Here is a 15,445-nt window from a genome sequence, read left to right as displayed (position 1 = left end):
TTACTTTCATAGTTCCTTGATAATGTGAGCAGTCACGAAAGCGCTTGGAATTTCTCTATTCTTTCAGAGTGGTTGTTTTGCATTTTCTGAAATCACCTGTTTACTGTGATCTTATTGCATTAATGGATACCACACGACTCTTCAGAATGTTCTCGATAAGCTTTCCTAATCATATATCTTTTGCTTCACAGTTTTCTTCTGCACTGATCAAGTCAAACAAGTTAAAAATTCGACTTAATTTTTTTAAAAATTTTTTAAATGAACAAGTTCTGCCCAAGTCTCTTTTACCCAATAGACTCCTTGACATGAGAGATCGTCCTTTTGATGATTTTATGAGAATTATTCTTCAGAAACATATTGAAATAACTAAAATACAGGAGAAGGAAGCATTCAAAATATTGAGAAACAAAAAATACTCTTTTAATCAGGCCATTCCATCAGAATGGAAACACAGTATGTTGGATCATTGCTACAATAAACTCAGAAGAATTTGTAATGAACTCTAGAGCAAACTACAAAGAAAATTAGACATTTTAATTGAAAATAGTGATTGGACAAAGCATGCTAATAACAATTTTGTAATTAACTTATCAGATGAAATTTTAGACAAACATTCAACTGCTGCTCTAGGTTTTGGCCTAAGTTTTACAACTTCAAAAAAACTTAATAATGTTGAAATTGCAAAAGCCTTTTGTAACTTTGAAAAATTTTCTGATTTATCCTCTGATGAAATTAATATTAGTAAAGGAATGGTATATAGCTCTATGTTAAAACAAAACATTCCCAATTGCCCTCAAAGATTCTTTAAGTCTTATGATACACCTAATAACAATAAAAATTTGCGCCTTACTAAAGCAGACAAAATAAATGCAATAGTAATTATGAAAGAAAATGATTACCAAGAAAAAATTAATAATCTCTTAGATGATACTGAAACCTATTCTAAACTTAGGAAAAATCCCCTAGAAACTGTTAACAGCAATTTCAATAAAACAATAAAACTTCTACTGAAAGGCAAAGATGAATTAGTCAAACAATTTACTTCCACTAATCCATCTTTGCCTTACATGTATGGACTAATAAAAACACACAAACCAGGGAATCCAGTCAGACCAATTATTAGCTCCATAGGGTCAGTTTCATATAAATTATCCAAATGGCTTGTTGATATTTTGAGCCCTATTGTTGGCAAAATTTCTAACTTTAATGTTAAAAACAACATAGACTTGGTTGATAAATTAAGCTCCTTGACTGACTTAAATGGTTTTAACATGGTTAGTTTTGATGTTACTTCCTTGTTTACGAAAGTTCCTGTTGATGATTTATTAAGTTTCTTATCTGAAGAACTCGTTAACTATGATTTACCATTGCCAGTTCCTACTATCATTAAACTTATTAAACTTTGCATTGTTGATGCAAAATTTGTATTTAATGATAAGTTTTACACTCAGAAGTTTGGTATGGCAATGGGAAATCCTCTTTCACCTGTTATTAGTAACCTATACATGGAATTTTTTGAAACAAGGTTGCTTAACACAATCCTCCCTAATAGAGCTAAATGGTTCAGATATGTTGATGATATTTTGTGTCTTATTCCCAAAAATGTAGATATACACCATTTCCTTGGAAAATTAAATAGCTTAGCCCATTCTATAAACTTTACTGTTGAGTTTGAAGTAAATAACTCATTGCCTTTTCTAGATGTTTTAATTATTAAGGGTAATAATGAATTCAAATTTAAAATTTACAGAAAACCTACAAATAACTGTTCCTATGTCCACTATTATTCCTCGCATCAAGATAGAGTCAAACTGTCTGTTTTCTCATCAATGTTTTTGAGAGCTTTACGAATTTGTAGTCCTGAGTTCATAGATGAGGAAATATCCAAAATTTATGAAATAGGTAATGATTTAAAATACCCAAGAAATGTAATTGATAAATTTTTTAAAGTTGCTAGAAATACTTTTTACAATCCAAAAAGGGACAACCAGCCTTATTCAACTAAAAATATGTTGGTTCTCCCTTACCATGAAAACTTGGTTGATATGCCTTCTCTTCTTAGGACTTTTAATATTAAAGTTGTATTCAAAAATCTTGATACAGTAAAAAAACTTTTGATAAAGAATTCCCCCCAAAATGCTGATGGATGTGTCTATAAGATTCCTTGTAAAATTTGCGATAAAGTTTATTACGGTCAAACTGGTAAAAATCTCGAACTAAGATTAAAACAACATAAATATAGCATTAGAACTGGACAAGATTCCAATGCTCTATTTATTCATGTAAGAGATTTTAACCATCCAATTGATTTTCAAAAAGTTGAGAAAGTAGTATCAAGCAAGTCCATGGTCGACAGGAATATAATTGAATCTTGTTTCATAGTTAGTTAGTTTAATATGTTTATTATGCACCCCATACCCATCCTGTGGGCGGTAGTCAAAAGATTACAGAGGTACATAATTGGTCCAGGGACTGGACTCCAAAGTTTTGATAGCTGAGCAAGTTACAGAGGTAATGAACTCACAATTTACAAAGGTAATGAACTCACAATTTACAAAGGTAATGAACTCACAATTTACAAAGGTAATGAAACTGTTTCATAAAAAGCAGTTTTGACAATAATATGAATATTTCCTTTGGTTTATATAAATTAGATCCATTTATAATTAATAGAATTTGGGAAGAATTTAATAATACACTGGACAAATAATAATTTTTAAATTTTCTTGGGTATAATAGTTTGTGAATGAGTTGTGCAAAGGACCTATCCAAGTTGGGTCGGCGCGCGTCAGGTGTTTAACCGTTGTGGGATCTGATAGTGAGGTGCTGGCCAGACCCCTTATATAGCTTCCTTGGATGCTTTACTTTCATAGTTCCTTGATAATGTGAGTAGTCACGAAAGCGCTTGGAATTTCTCTATTCTTTCAGAGTGGTTGTTGTGCATATTCTGAAATCACCTGTTTACTGTGATCTTAATTCATATATATATATATATATATATATATATATATATATATATATATATATATATATATATATATATATATATATATATATATATATATATATATACATATATATATGTATATATATATATATATATATATATATATATATATATATATATATATATATATATATATATATAAAGAATTCTCCCCAAAATGCTGACGGATGTGTCTATAAGATTCCTTGTAAAATTTGCGATAAAGTTTATTACGGTCAAATTCGTAAAAGTCTCGAACTTAGATTAAAACAACATAAATACAGCATTAGAACTGGACAAGATTCCAATGCTCTATTTATTCATGTGAGAGATTTTAACCATCCAATTTATTTTCAAAAAGTTGAGAAAGTTGTATGAAGCAAGTCCATGGTTGACAGAAATATAATTGAATCTTGTTTCATTAAAAACAGTTTTGAAAATAATATGAATATTTCCTTTGGTTTATATAAATTAGATTCATTTATAATTAATAAAATTTGAGAAGAGTTTAATAATACATTGGACAAATAATGAACCTTATTTCTTGGGTAGAATATTTTTTTAGTGGGATGTCGTGAGGACCTGTCTAGTTGGACCAGCGGACCTACTGCAGTGTTCCTCTTTTCTTATGAGTCCGGTATTGTCGCGCGTCAGGTGTTTCTTTGTTGTGGGAGTTGACTGTGAGGTGTGGTCTAAACCCTTTAATTGCCTTCCTTTGATGTATTACTTTCATAGTTCCTTGACAATGTGAGTAGTCACGAAAGCGCTTGGAATTTCACTACTCTTTCACAGTGGTTGTTTTGCATATTTTAAAATCACCTGCTTACTGTGATCTTATTGCATGCATATATATATATATATATATATATATATATATATATATATATATATATATATATATATATATATATATATATAGTGTGTGTGTGTGTGTCGTGCCGAATATGTAAAACTGGTCAATTAGCAAGAACTCATTTAAAATTAAGTCCTTTCCAAAATTTTCTCTTATATGTTTAAAGATATATATTTTTCATTAATGTTAATGTAATTTTTTTTAATTTTGCACCAAAAGGAACTTAGAAAACTTACCTAACCTTGTTATAAAAAGAGCAATTTATTTTAGCCTAACCCAACTAAATATATTTTAGATTTGTTTACAGTAATTTAATACTAAACAAACACAATGAAATATATTTTTTTCGTTAGGTTCAGAATGATTTTGGCGAAATTATTGCATACACAAATTTTCACTTGTCCTACATGGCAAGATGAGCGTTGCTATTTAAGCCAATATCGCAAGTTCTGCTTATTCGGCACGACATATATATACATATATATATATATATATATATATATATATATATATATATGTATATATATATATATATATATATATATATATATGTATATATATATATATGTCGTGCCGAATAGGCAGAACTTGCGATCTTGGCTTAAATAGCAACGCTCATCTTGCCATATAGGACAAGTGAAAATTTGTGTATGCAATAATTTCGCCAAAATCTTTCTGAACCTAACGAAAAAAATATGTTTCATTGTGTTTGTTTAGTATTAAATTATTGTAAACAAATCTAAAATATATTTTTTGCTGGGTTAGGCTAAAATAAATTGCGCTTGTTATAATAAGGTTAGGTAAGTTTTCTAAGTTCCTTTTGGTGCAAAATTATAAATTTTTACATCAACATTAATGAAAAAAATATATCTTTAAACTTATAAAAGAAAATTTTAGAAAGGACTTAATTTTAAATGAATTCTTGCTAATTTACCAGTTTTACATATTCGGCACGACATATACATATATATAAATATATATATATATATATATATATATATATATATATATATATATATATATATATATATATCCTGAGTTTTTAACAAGTATTTCCTCATATGCCTATGACTCCTCTGATTTTTTAGCTGCCATCTATATTCTTTTGTTACCGTCCCTTTAATGTCAAACAGTTTCTACCTATCATGGTAATGTCTTTCCTTGTTCTTCTTCCTAAGACACTTGGATTAGCTTCAGTGTGCATTTTTCTGAGCTCCAGAACGAATGTGCTTGCAGACTTCTGCAGCACAATCATAGAACTAAGATACTCAAATAACCCGCACATAAAAGAGAGAAGCTTACGACGACGTTTCGGTCCGACTTGGACCATTTACAGAGTCACACTAACCTTCTGGTTAGTGTGACTTTGTAAATTGTCCAAGTCGGACCGAAACGTCGTCGTAAGCTTCTCTCTTTCATGTGTGGGTTATTTGTGTATCGTTCCAGTCACGGTATTGTGCCTTTTTTTTTTTTATTTATAGAACTTAGATCAGTGATGGTCCTTCATACTTCACTAAAGTTATGATAAATGTTGTGTATAGTGTTCTGAAGGACTCTTGTTTACTTCCCTGAGAGGAGTTTTCTTGGCTTACTTATTGGTGATACGGTTGATATGCGCCAACTGCGAGGTGTTCAGTGTGATATTTTGCTCTGGATCCTTTTCCTTGACGCATGTCTGTAGTTTCTTCTCACACATCTTGTGACAGTGCATCCTGCATGTGTTCTTTTTTCTCTCCTTTCTCATATCTCGCAGCACGTTATCTTCACCAGCAGCGCCGCATTTACCAAATTGGTTCTAATAATATATTATATATTAAAGATTTTTTCTTTTGTAGTTTATAGTAGATCTAATGTTAATCTATTGTTAATGGTGTGTTGAAAATTTTATAGATAAATGGTTCAGAAAACTGACAAGTTGATAAGTTACACTGGTGTGCAACACTTGGGTATCTTTATTGAGGAAACGTTTCGCCACACAGTGGCTTCATCAGTTCTCTACTAAGAATGGTGTGTAGAATAAAGGATGTATGTGGGGTTATGACTTATCAGTTAGTTATCCAATCAAGTCATTAGTTGAATCCAGTCCAGGAAACCTGACATCCCATTTCCTGATAACTAGGTTGCTCACCTCTGATTCCACACAGGGCAGCGTATGTGGGTGTGGATGGTCTTATCTCTGATGGACTCAAGGGTAGTGGAAGACCCTTCACACGTGGCCAGTGGGCAGTGCTAGAAACATACATGTGGAAATTTTTTTACATAATTTCCTAAATGTAGAACATTTAAAAGAATAATGTAATAATTGTGTAATAAAATATGATGCTGTTTGGACCCTTCGAGAAATTTTAAGTGAAATGGGGGGGGGGGGGTGGAACAGCCAGTAGGGACGCCGGGGAGACGCCATCTGCAGTTTGTGAACACTGGTTGTAGTGGGAAATTCTGCTAGTAAGCAGGGGTTCTTGGAGGCCTAATGGGGTGTATCGGCCTCATTTAGTAATTTAGAAATTGTTGACACGTTCCTGCTGAAGAACTGGGACAGGAAATTTGCGGGACGGCAAGAATTGCATGTGGAGTACGAAAGTAGAGGACTTCAATGAATCCTTCTCAACAACGCACCGTAGCTAAGTGACGATTACCCATAATGAACAGTAGTTTTTGTGTTGGCCATCGTAAATTCTAGCTGCCAGGGGTTAGGTTAGGGTGCGTTCCATCAGCATTGTCTTCCAGGAATTAAATGGTAAGTGCTAATACCAATTATATTTGTTGTTCCCAGCAACCCTAATCTCATGCAGTCCACTAAACATCAGCGTACCAGAGTAGCTGATTTTAATTTTATAATCATTAATTTAATGTCAGGTCTAGCTTTCTGTGAGAGTAGAGAGGAAGTGGGCATTCGAAGATGCAGTTCAGTGACCTACTGTAACTGTCAGATAGTAGAGCAGGTGAAACTCGGTTATTTCTTTCAGTGTCCAGGGTATCATAGAGCAAATTTTATAAAGGTTAGGAACATATGCCATTGTGGTACTAGAGGAAGTGAACACTCATTTGTAACAGGCAAAGTAGACTCTTATTATGTCCAAGCCAGTCTAAATATACAACAATTTAAGAAAAGAGTCAAAGAATATAATGACTGAAGCTGCAGAGAGAAAGTGATTCCTAATACTATTAATATATTTCTTTTGTTATTAAAATGTGCATAAATTGTTTATGTATTTATTTTTTATTTATTTTTATTATTATCACTAAGGGAAGAGAATACAACGGCATCTCTAAATACCTATATAAAAAATAAATGTGTAACTCGAGGACCAAGCTGGAAATAAGTCACACTCCATACATTTACGGGATTATCTTTGGTCAAATTCTAAATAATTTTCTATGTAAGTCATTGTAAAAGTTTAAAATTATGAATTAACACTAAATAAAAAACAACTATATACTGCTAGATGAACACGGGCAACAAGTGTCAGGAAATATACCCAACGCTTCCATTTGTCTCGGGTTAGAACCCAGGTCCTTCAATACCGTGAAATACGGCGATATTTTCCTCACCAGATGAGTGTCATTTTTAAGTATATAGAGATTTTCCTAGTTTATATTAATAGTGCATTCTTTGGTTTCATATTTTAAGAATATTTTATGCAAATAAAGGCATTTATCGGAGGCGTAAACATATTTACTGCAAGCAGCACTGTGAAATAATGTGTAAATTCCTAAGATTGAGATTAATGAGTATATTTAACACCTGCTGCCCCTGTTACCCAGGAGTAGTTACCTATTAATAAATTGAATGTTATGAACCACATAGTGGAGAGGAGCTAGAAAAATTAAACACAAATGTTGTATAATGCACTTTAATGACTATGTTTATAACTTGATAAAGCTCACTGTGTGGGCGAAACGTAGTCAACAAAAGATTGCATTACACTGCATTTGAGTTTAATTTTTCCTTCGTGTCAGTATTTTACACCTTTCATCCTCAGAGATAACCCAGCAAGGATGTAAATTTAAAATAACACTTTAAGTTTTTTATGGGATATACTGGATCATCAGCCTCTAAGATTACTATTCATAATCAGAATTACTTTTTCAACGACATAAAAGTGTTATAACAACTACTTTTTATTAATTCTAACCTTATATGTGCATAATATCGTTATTATGTACAGTTTATATATTCATTAAAATGTTAGGCCAAGTATTTATTTACCATGATTTGTAAATACATTTAACTTATCTCGGCACTGAATCGGCAGGTATATTTTCCTTAAGCTCTCAGGTCACTGCAACAAGTATTGGTAAGCCAGTATCAGTCACTTGGAAAAAGTCGACTGCGTAGGCGAAAAGTTGTCATTAGAGGATTTTATTAGATTGCATTTATGCCTTTGTTTCCATTGTGTCGGAATTTTACACTGTTTCTCTCTACCGTTGGTATGTTAGGTTTAAAGCCTGTCTACTGCACCAGGGGCATTAATTAATTAAAGGTGCATTTTCACCTGTGCTGAAATGAGCTTACCCCTCAAGGAAGGTTCCTTGATGTTCGTGAGGGGCTCTTGATTTAGGGAATTGGATCTGTGCTCCAGTTCCCCGAATTAAGCCTGAATGCCTTCCACATCCACCCCCCCCCCCCCAGGCGCTGTATAATCCTCCGGGTTTAGGGCTTCCCCCTTGATTATAATAATAATAATAATGAAATGAGCTTATGCTACACAAGTGTTGCCAGATTGTACTACAAGTAGCGAACTGGGCTTCTTTTGTTGACTCCTGTATAATAAATATTGAACTGCGCTACTTGTGAAATTTAGGGCTAATGTAAACATAATGATCTTCTTTCATTAAAAATCCGCTGGCTTACTTGACCTGAGTATGTGTGATTAAGCAACTCCTGGCTTACTGGTGCTGAGTATCAATGATTTTGCAGCCTCTGACTTAATTATATTTTAAAACTCATGGGTATTAAGACATATAATACAGATCAAACCTTTATTTCAGTCGATGTTTCGCTTATGACTGAGCTTCAAGTCTACAACAAAACCTAAAACCTACTTAAAGTGAAGTGGGGAGGTGAAATGAAGAGGTGAAGCTAAAGGTTACATATGACACATGCAGCGAAGTAGGGGAACCAGGAGGTCACAGGTGGCCTCATGTGAGCAGGGTCTTGAGTGGGAAAGATAAAGCAGTAGGTGTGTAAAATATTTTGCTAGTATGAAAGCATCTTGATTCTTTTCGATGGTGTTTAGTATTCTAATGGCTGCAGCATCCAGGCACTTCCTTCTGACGCCATTGTCTTTCGTTAAGATGAGTTTGGATTTGTTCCAAGCCATGAGGTGTGTGTGTTTGTCTCTATAGCTCATGCGTTAGTTGCATTATGAATTTTGCATGCATATTTCGGTTTCTGAAATCTGAGTTCAAGATCAAATTCAGTTTCGCCCACGTACTACTTATCGCACCCTGCACAAGGATTCAGGAGGCTGGCTGTGCTTTAAGTCCGTGGTGGTTCTGATACATGATATCTTGAATATCTCGGTGGCTTTGAAGATTATTACTAAGACGTCGGTATTAAATTTCTGGAAAGTAGGTGTGATGTGGACCATCATTTGATCAGTGGGAAGAATTATGCGTTTTATCAGTGCTTTACATGGAGTTTTATGTAATGTGATGGGCTCTTTACCTGCAAGTGAAAACGAAATTGAGGGGGAATCTGAGAAAAGAGGGAATGTCACAAATGGAAAGGCATTCTTCCTCAAGATACTCGTTGCTGCAAATCCGTAAGCTCGGAGGAAGAAGCCTTGGTCTTGGCATCGTGTATTAGAAGTGCATGAGATCATTTTGGTGATTGATTTTTTTGTATGTAAACATGAGTAAATGGTCGTGTTTTACGAGACAGTCATCAAGGAAGAGAAGGGGATCTTTCATTTTTCTTCTTCAATGTTAAATGGATCAACGAATTTACCATACTGAGTTCACTGTGGAACTCTTCAGTGTTGAAACGCTTGGAAGTGATAAGTACGTTGTTTATGTATCGTAGCTAGGTGCCAGATGTAGGGATAATATCAGAGAAACATTACGTTTCTAGGTGTTTTGTGTAAATATCAGTTATCACTGCTCTTACGTTTTTCGTGGCATACGATAATAAAGATTTAAGATTGTGTGCCTTACTGTACTGTGTATAACAACTATATGAAGCAACTGTAAAATACGAAATGTCTAATATTTCTTTCTAGTGATGCAAAAGTTCTCAGTGGGGTCTGACAAAGACCCATTGTGACTTCTGTAATCCTTTTTTTGCTCTACCGCTCACAGGATGAGCATGGGAGTGCACAATGAACTAACCGCTCTGGCAGCACAACTATCTCACATGGAAACCCGTTGCCATATCGAATTTCTTTCTATAGAAAGAATTAAAGAAAATACAGTTTAATTTAATGTATCCTTTAATAAGAAATATATCATTTTGGAAGGGTGAAGGACAGTCCATTTCAAAAATGATCGGTATAGCAGATCAATGGCCAAGTCAGTGAGAATTCTGGTAAAGGGAGAGGGGTGACCTTTTTTTTTTAATTCTGATGCTGAAGTCTTTAATCTGTGGATGAGGTCTCGAGGGTGACGAAGGTGTGAGTTACTAAATCGTGCCTAATAGTCACTATGTTATATATCCGCGTTTAAACTGGCTTACTGGAGCTAGGTTTTCCACCCTATTTAGAAACGAAGAATCGCATAGCACTTTCCGACTCATTTCAGGTGTTAGAGATCCTGGCATAGATATAAAAAACCCATACTTAATATTTAAAAAAAAAAATCAAAATTTATACTATGTACAAAGAGAAGAACGAAGAAATATATACATTCCAGGTACACAGTGAGTCACTGTGAGTGAAATTGGTTATAGGTTATTATATATTGATACTTACAAAAGATATTATGTGCTCGTGCTTAGAAAAGTTATTATCTATTGATGCTCAGAAAAGTTGTTATATACTCATGCTTAGAAAATTTAATATATATTGATGCTTAGAAAAGAAATTTATTTTTTGTTGATCCCTTTAAACCCTACCAAAGTGTTTCTGAACGAGCGTAGGTGTTGTTAATTTTTAGTGACAATCAGCAGACATGGGTGTTGCTCGTGTGATGATCTGCTCAGTGGATCGTTAATAGCATCGTTAAAACTGTTAATTATCAAATAGTTGTGCCTGTATGGTCACAGATGACATCCGTTCACCCCTCTGTATAACCCATACGGTTTAGCGCTTATTTTTAATATAATAATCTCTTCACCCCTGACGTGAGGATAAACTTTTTTCATTCTTAAAAATGTTATATTTATTCAGAATCCTTTTAACTGACCTGAGTGTGTGTTTCAGAGCACCCATCAGAGAACCGGGTGCACCGGGCGTGTGGCTACCAGGAGAACGCGGACACGGAGAAAACCTGCTACTACAAGAGCGGTTACAACACACGCACCTGGGTCTGTGCTTGCAAGGTCGACGGCTGCAACACCGCCTCACTGCACACTGCTGCCACGGCTGTTCTCCCCCTCGCTGCCATTGCTGCCGTCCTCAGGGGGGTCTACTAGCCCCCTTCATCTGCTGCTGCTGCTCCTCCTCCTCTCCCCTTCCCTCTCCCGTCTTCTCACACCCATTACTTCTCTTTCTGTTTGTAGTTTTCAACATGCCATTTGACACCTTTTCCTGATTTCCATTGTTACCGATTTCTTCTCCTTGTCTTCCCACCACCACCACCGTCACCACCTTTCCTATTGCTGCTGCTGTTGCTTCTACTGCTGGTGTTGTTTGCTCAGCGTCTCCACCACCTTCTTCCCCTCCCACACCCGCCTTTCCACCCCTTATCTTACCCCATGTTAGCTGGTAGTGGAGGCACCAATAGTCAGTCAAACTTCCAAGACATGAACACGCACCCCACCACCAACCAGTCTCTTGTTGCGGCTACAAGTGGGTTCGCTTCATCAGTTAGTCCATACTGTATCTTTCCCTCCGTTTTTTATCGGATTCATCGATGAAAAAAAATATTTAAATATATATATATATATATGTATATATATATATATATATATATATATATATATATATATATATATATATATATATATACATATATATATATATATATATATATATATATATATATATATATATATATATATATATATATATATATATATATATATATATATATATATATATACATAGAAAACGCGTATAGTTGATATTGTTTTTATATAATTTGCCTAGACTATCGCCGGATATTTGGTGTGCAGTGGTTGGTGTGAGGTAAACACAAGTTGGCTCCAGCCAAGCACCTTCACTGGCGGCGTCCCTGCCTGTCCTGCCTGTCTCCTATGCCAGGCTGGCATAGTTACCTCCCCGTAGTCTTCTTACCGTCCTGTAGACCTCTTACCTTCGCTCTAGATATTAGAGTATAAACCCTACATAAAAAAATAAAAACCGCCAGAATCAGCAGCCTTTTCAGATAGATGTAGATTTAAAACCGATTAATTGTTAATTGTTAAAAAACAAATTACTGTAGAATATATATATATATATATATATATATATATATATATATATATATATATATATATATATATATATATACGTACATATATATATATATATATATATATATATATATATATATATATATATATATATATATATATATATATATATATATATATATATATATAAATATATATACATACATACATATATATATATATATATATATATATATATATATATATATATATATATATATATATATATATATATATATGTATTATATATATATATATATTTATATATATATATATATATGTATTATATATATATATATATATATATATATATATATATATATATATATATATATATATATATATATATATATATATATATATATATATATATAATGTATATATAAGTCATTCGTTCGTTTGGTTACTGATTGTTTCTGGGGGTCGAAATTTGTATAGTTATAGCTGAACATTCGACAAGTGAAATGTGATGTTTATTTTTAATTTTGTGATGCAAGTGATACAAGTGAGAGTCAAGTGCGGGTTCGTGTTGTGCCAAGTTATGTGTGAGAGGTCAGTTCAAGTCAGTCTAGACAATGTTTGGTCAGGTCAGGCCGAGCCAGATCAGGTCCGAACTTTTAATTTTGGATTAGGTGGAGTCACATGAAGTCTTGAGGGTAGGCTTGGCTAGTGATATGCCCGGCTAGTGCTGCTGGACCAGCAAATAACGCTGAGGCTCGCTAGTAGCGGTATTGGCTAATGGATTCATCTACTTGTAGTAGTGTACCCAGCCACTGGTGATGGTGTTGGGCCCGGCTGGCTCTCTTACTACGGCAGTCACCGTGGACTGCCGGCCCAGAAACAAATTTCCTATGGTAAATTAACGCAATAATGGGCCGTCTAGCAGTAAATATTAAGATCTGTTAAGGATAACGAAAGCTCTTGCTACATCGCACAAATTACCACTGAGTTGTAGTTCAGTGTGGCCCCGTGTAGTTCATATACGTAGCCAATATCTGCATTTTCATTCATCCCTCTAAATGATCCGTCAAAATATATGTCAAATTTATTGTCATACGAATAATTGCGTGACTCAATTGTTTCTTATCATTAATTATGAAAGACATTCTGTGCAACGAATTATAGACGAGTGATCTAGGCTTGAGAATATAGTTTCACTCTAATATCAGCCAGTGTCCCTAGGTGTATGTATGTATATACTAGGACACAGGACCAGCCCATAGGTGCTTGGGCTTTCTGCTAGTCGTAGGAAGCACTGGCCTAACCCCAGAACCTAAACAATCTATGCGAATCGCGCTGGCAGCTCCACTGAATGTGGAAGTTACTCGGGGTCCTCAGCGTGGGCTTCCAGCGCGTATGTCTCGAGTTCTCCGAACGTAGAAATATTTGGCTCAACGGGTCATCTGCAGCTGAATGAATCAGTGTACATATACACCAGTTGCTGACAGCTCTCGAACCGAGCTCGAACCCTACTCGGGGGGCCTCGAACCACAGCCACAAATATTACGAGCTGTGGCGCATCTTCAGCATCGCATCTCCGTGTAAAATAGACTGAGATACCTCAACACTATGTAATCATAAAACCTAAAAATACATAAAAAAAAAAGATTTCAGGGCAAGGATCCGGTGACGGGCGACGATGAAACAAGCTTTACTCCGTCTGAGATTTGCGTCCCGTGGTACAGCGTGAGAAGGCGGCAGCGGCAGCAGTAGTAGATGCAGGCGACGGCGGGGTAGGAGGAGGAGTAGAAGGAGGAGGAGGAGGAGCAGCAGCAGCAGCAGCATCCGGTGTCACAGATTGAGGCCGCCGCCGCCGTTGCCGTCTACCCTCCGCGACCACCACCTGTGAGCCAGAGAGACCAGACCTCGGTGCGAACTTGTGCCATTTCTGTTAGACTTGTTCATTATCATGTTTGGAGTCTATCTTGTGAAATAATATTTTGTATTGGAGGATAATATTTTCATAACAGATGAATAATACCAAGTGAGGAACACCATCCCCTGTAAAACTGTAATATAATGTCGTTCAAGTTTCAAGTATAAATGATGATGTTTTCTTTCTATCTCGATTATTTACTTGCATGTAAATAAATGCTATATAGTTAACTCCATGTAGTTTTAATCCTCCTAGAAGCCCCGTTCTTTATTTTATGGCTTTTATTTAATGAATTTCTTCCGTAATGCTTAAGTGAACTATAACAATATCAGAATGTTGAAAATATTACTAATCTCTCTACTAACCCATCTACGAATCAGCTTTTCTATCATCTAGGTGTGCAATGCTGATATAAAATTTACAAGAAACTGAAGAACAGGTTATCTTCTCTCATCATGAGCATAAGAGAATACAAAATTACACTGATTACAGTAAATGCTGACTAGTTACTCATGGAGATAAAATTATTTTGCCTTGTAATTATATCATTAATAATATGTACATTGTAAATTAATTATAATTTACAATGCCGGGAGCAATGGGCTAGTGACCCCTTCTCCTGTAGACATTTACTAAAAAAGAGAAGAAGAAAAACTTTATAAAACTGGGATGCTTGAATGTGCGTGGATGTTGTGCGGATGACAAGAAACAGATGATTGCTGATGTTATGAATGAAAAGAACTTGGATGTCCTGGCCCTAAGCGAAACAAAGCTGAAGGGGGTAGGGGAGTTTCGGTGGGGGGAAATAAATGGGATTAAATCTGGAGTATCTGAGAGAGTTAGAGCAAAGGAAGGGGTAGCAGTAATGTTGAAGGATCAGTTATGGAAGAAGAAAAGAGAATATGAATGTGTAAATTCAAGAATTATGTGGATTAAAGTAAAGGTTGGATGCGAGAAGTGGGTCATAATAAGCGTGTATGCACCTGGAGAAGAGAGGAATGTAGAGGAGAGAGAGAGATTTTGGGAGATGTTAAGTGAATGTATAGGAGCCTTCGAACCAAGTGAGAGAGTAATTGTGGTAGGGGACCTGAATGCTAAAGTAGGAGAAACTTTTAGAGAGGGTGTGGTAGGTAAGTTTGGGGTGCCAGGTGTAAATGATAATGGGAGCCCTTTGAT

General features: G+C 34.9%; 1 protein-coding gene across 1 annotated transcript in view; it reads left to right on the top strand.

Annotated features, from left to right (window-relative positions):
• LOC128695916 (uncharacterized) overlaps positions 1-11,851 on the top strand; it is a 221,786-nt gene extending 209,935 nt beyond the window's left edge. Inside the window, exon 3 of the mRNA XM_053786869.2 lies at positions 11,201-11,851. Within this exon, the coding sequence (XP_053642844.1) occupies positions 11,201-11,412 (212 nt within the window). The 3' untranslated portion in view covers positions 11,413-11,851. The remainder of the gene's footprint in view (positions 1-11,200) is intronic.
• Positions 11,852-15,445: the final 3,594 nt, after the last annotated feature.

Source organism: Cherax quadricarinatus, chromosome 41 (genome assembly GCF_038502225.1).
Source record: "Cherax quadricarinatus isolate ZL_2023a chromosome 41, ASM3850222v1, whole genome shotgun sequence".
NCBI classification, from domain to species: Eukaryota; Metazoa; Arthropoda; class Malacostraca; order Decapoda; family Parastacidae; genus Cherax; species Cherax quadricarinatus.
Note: the sequence above shows the minus strand (reverse complement) of the source record. Positions and strands in the feature narration are given on the sequence as shown.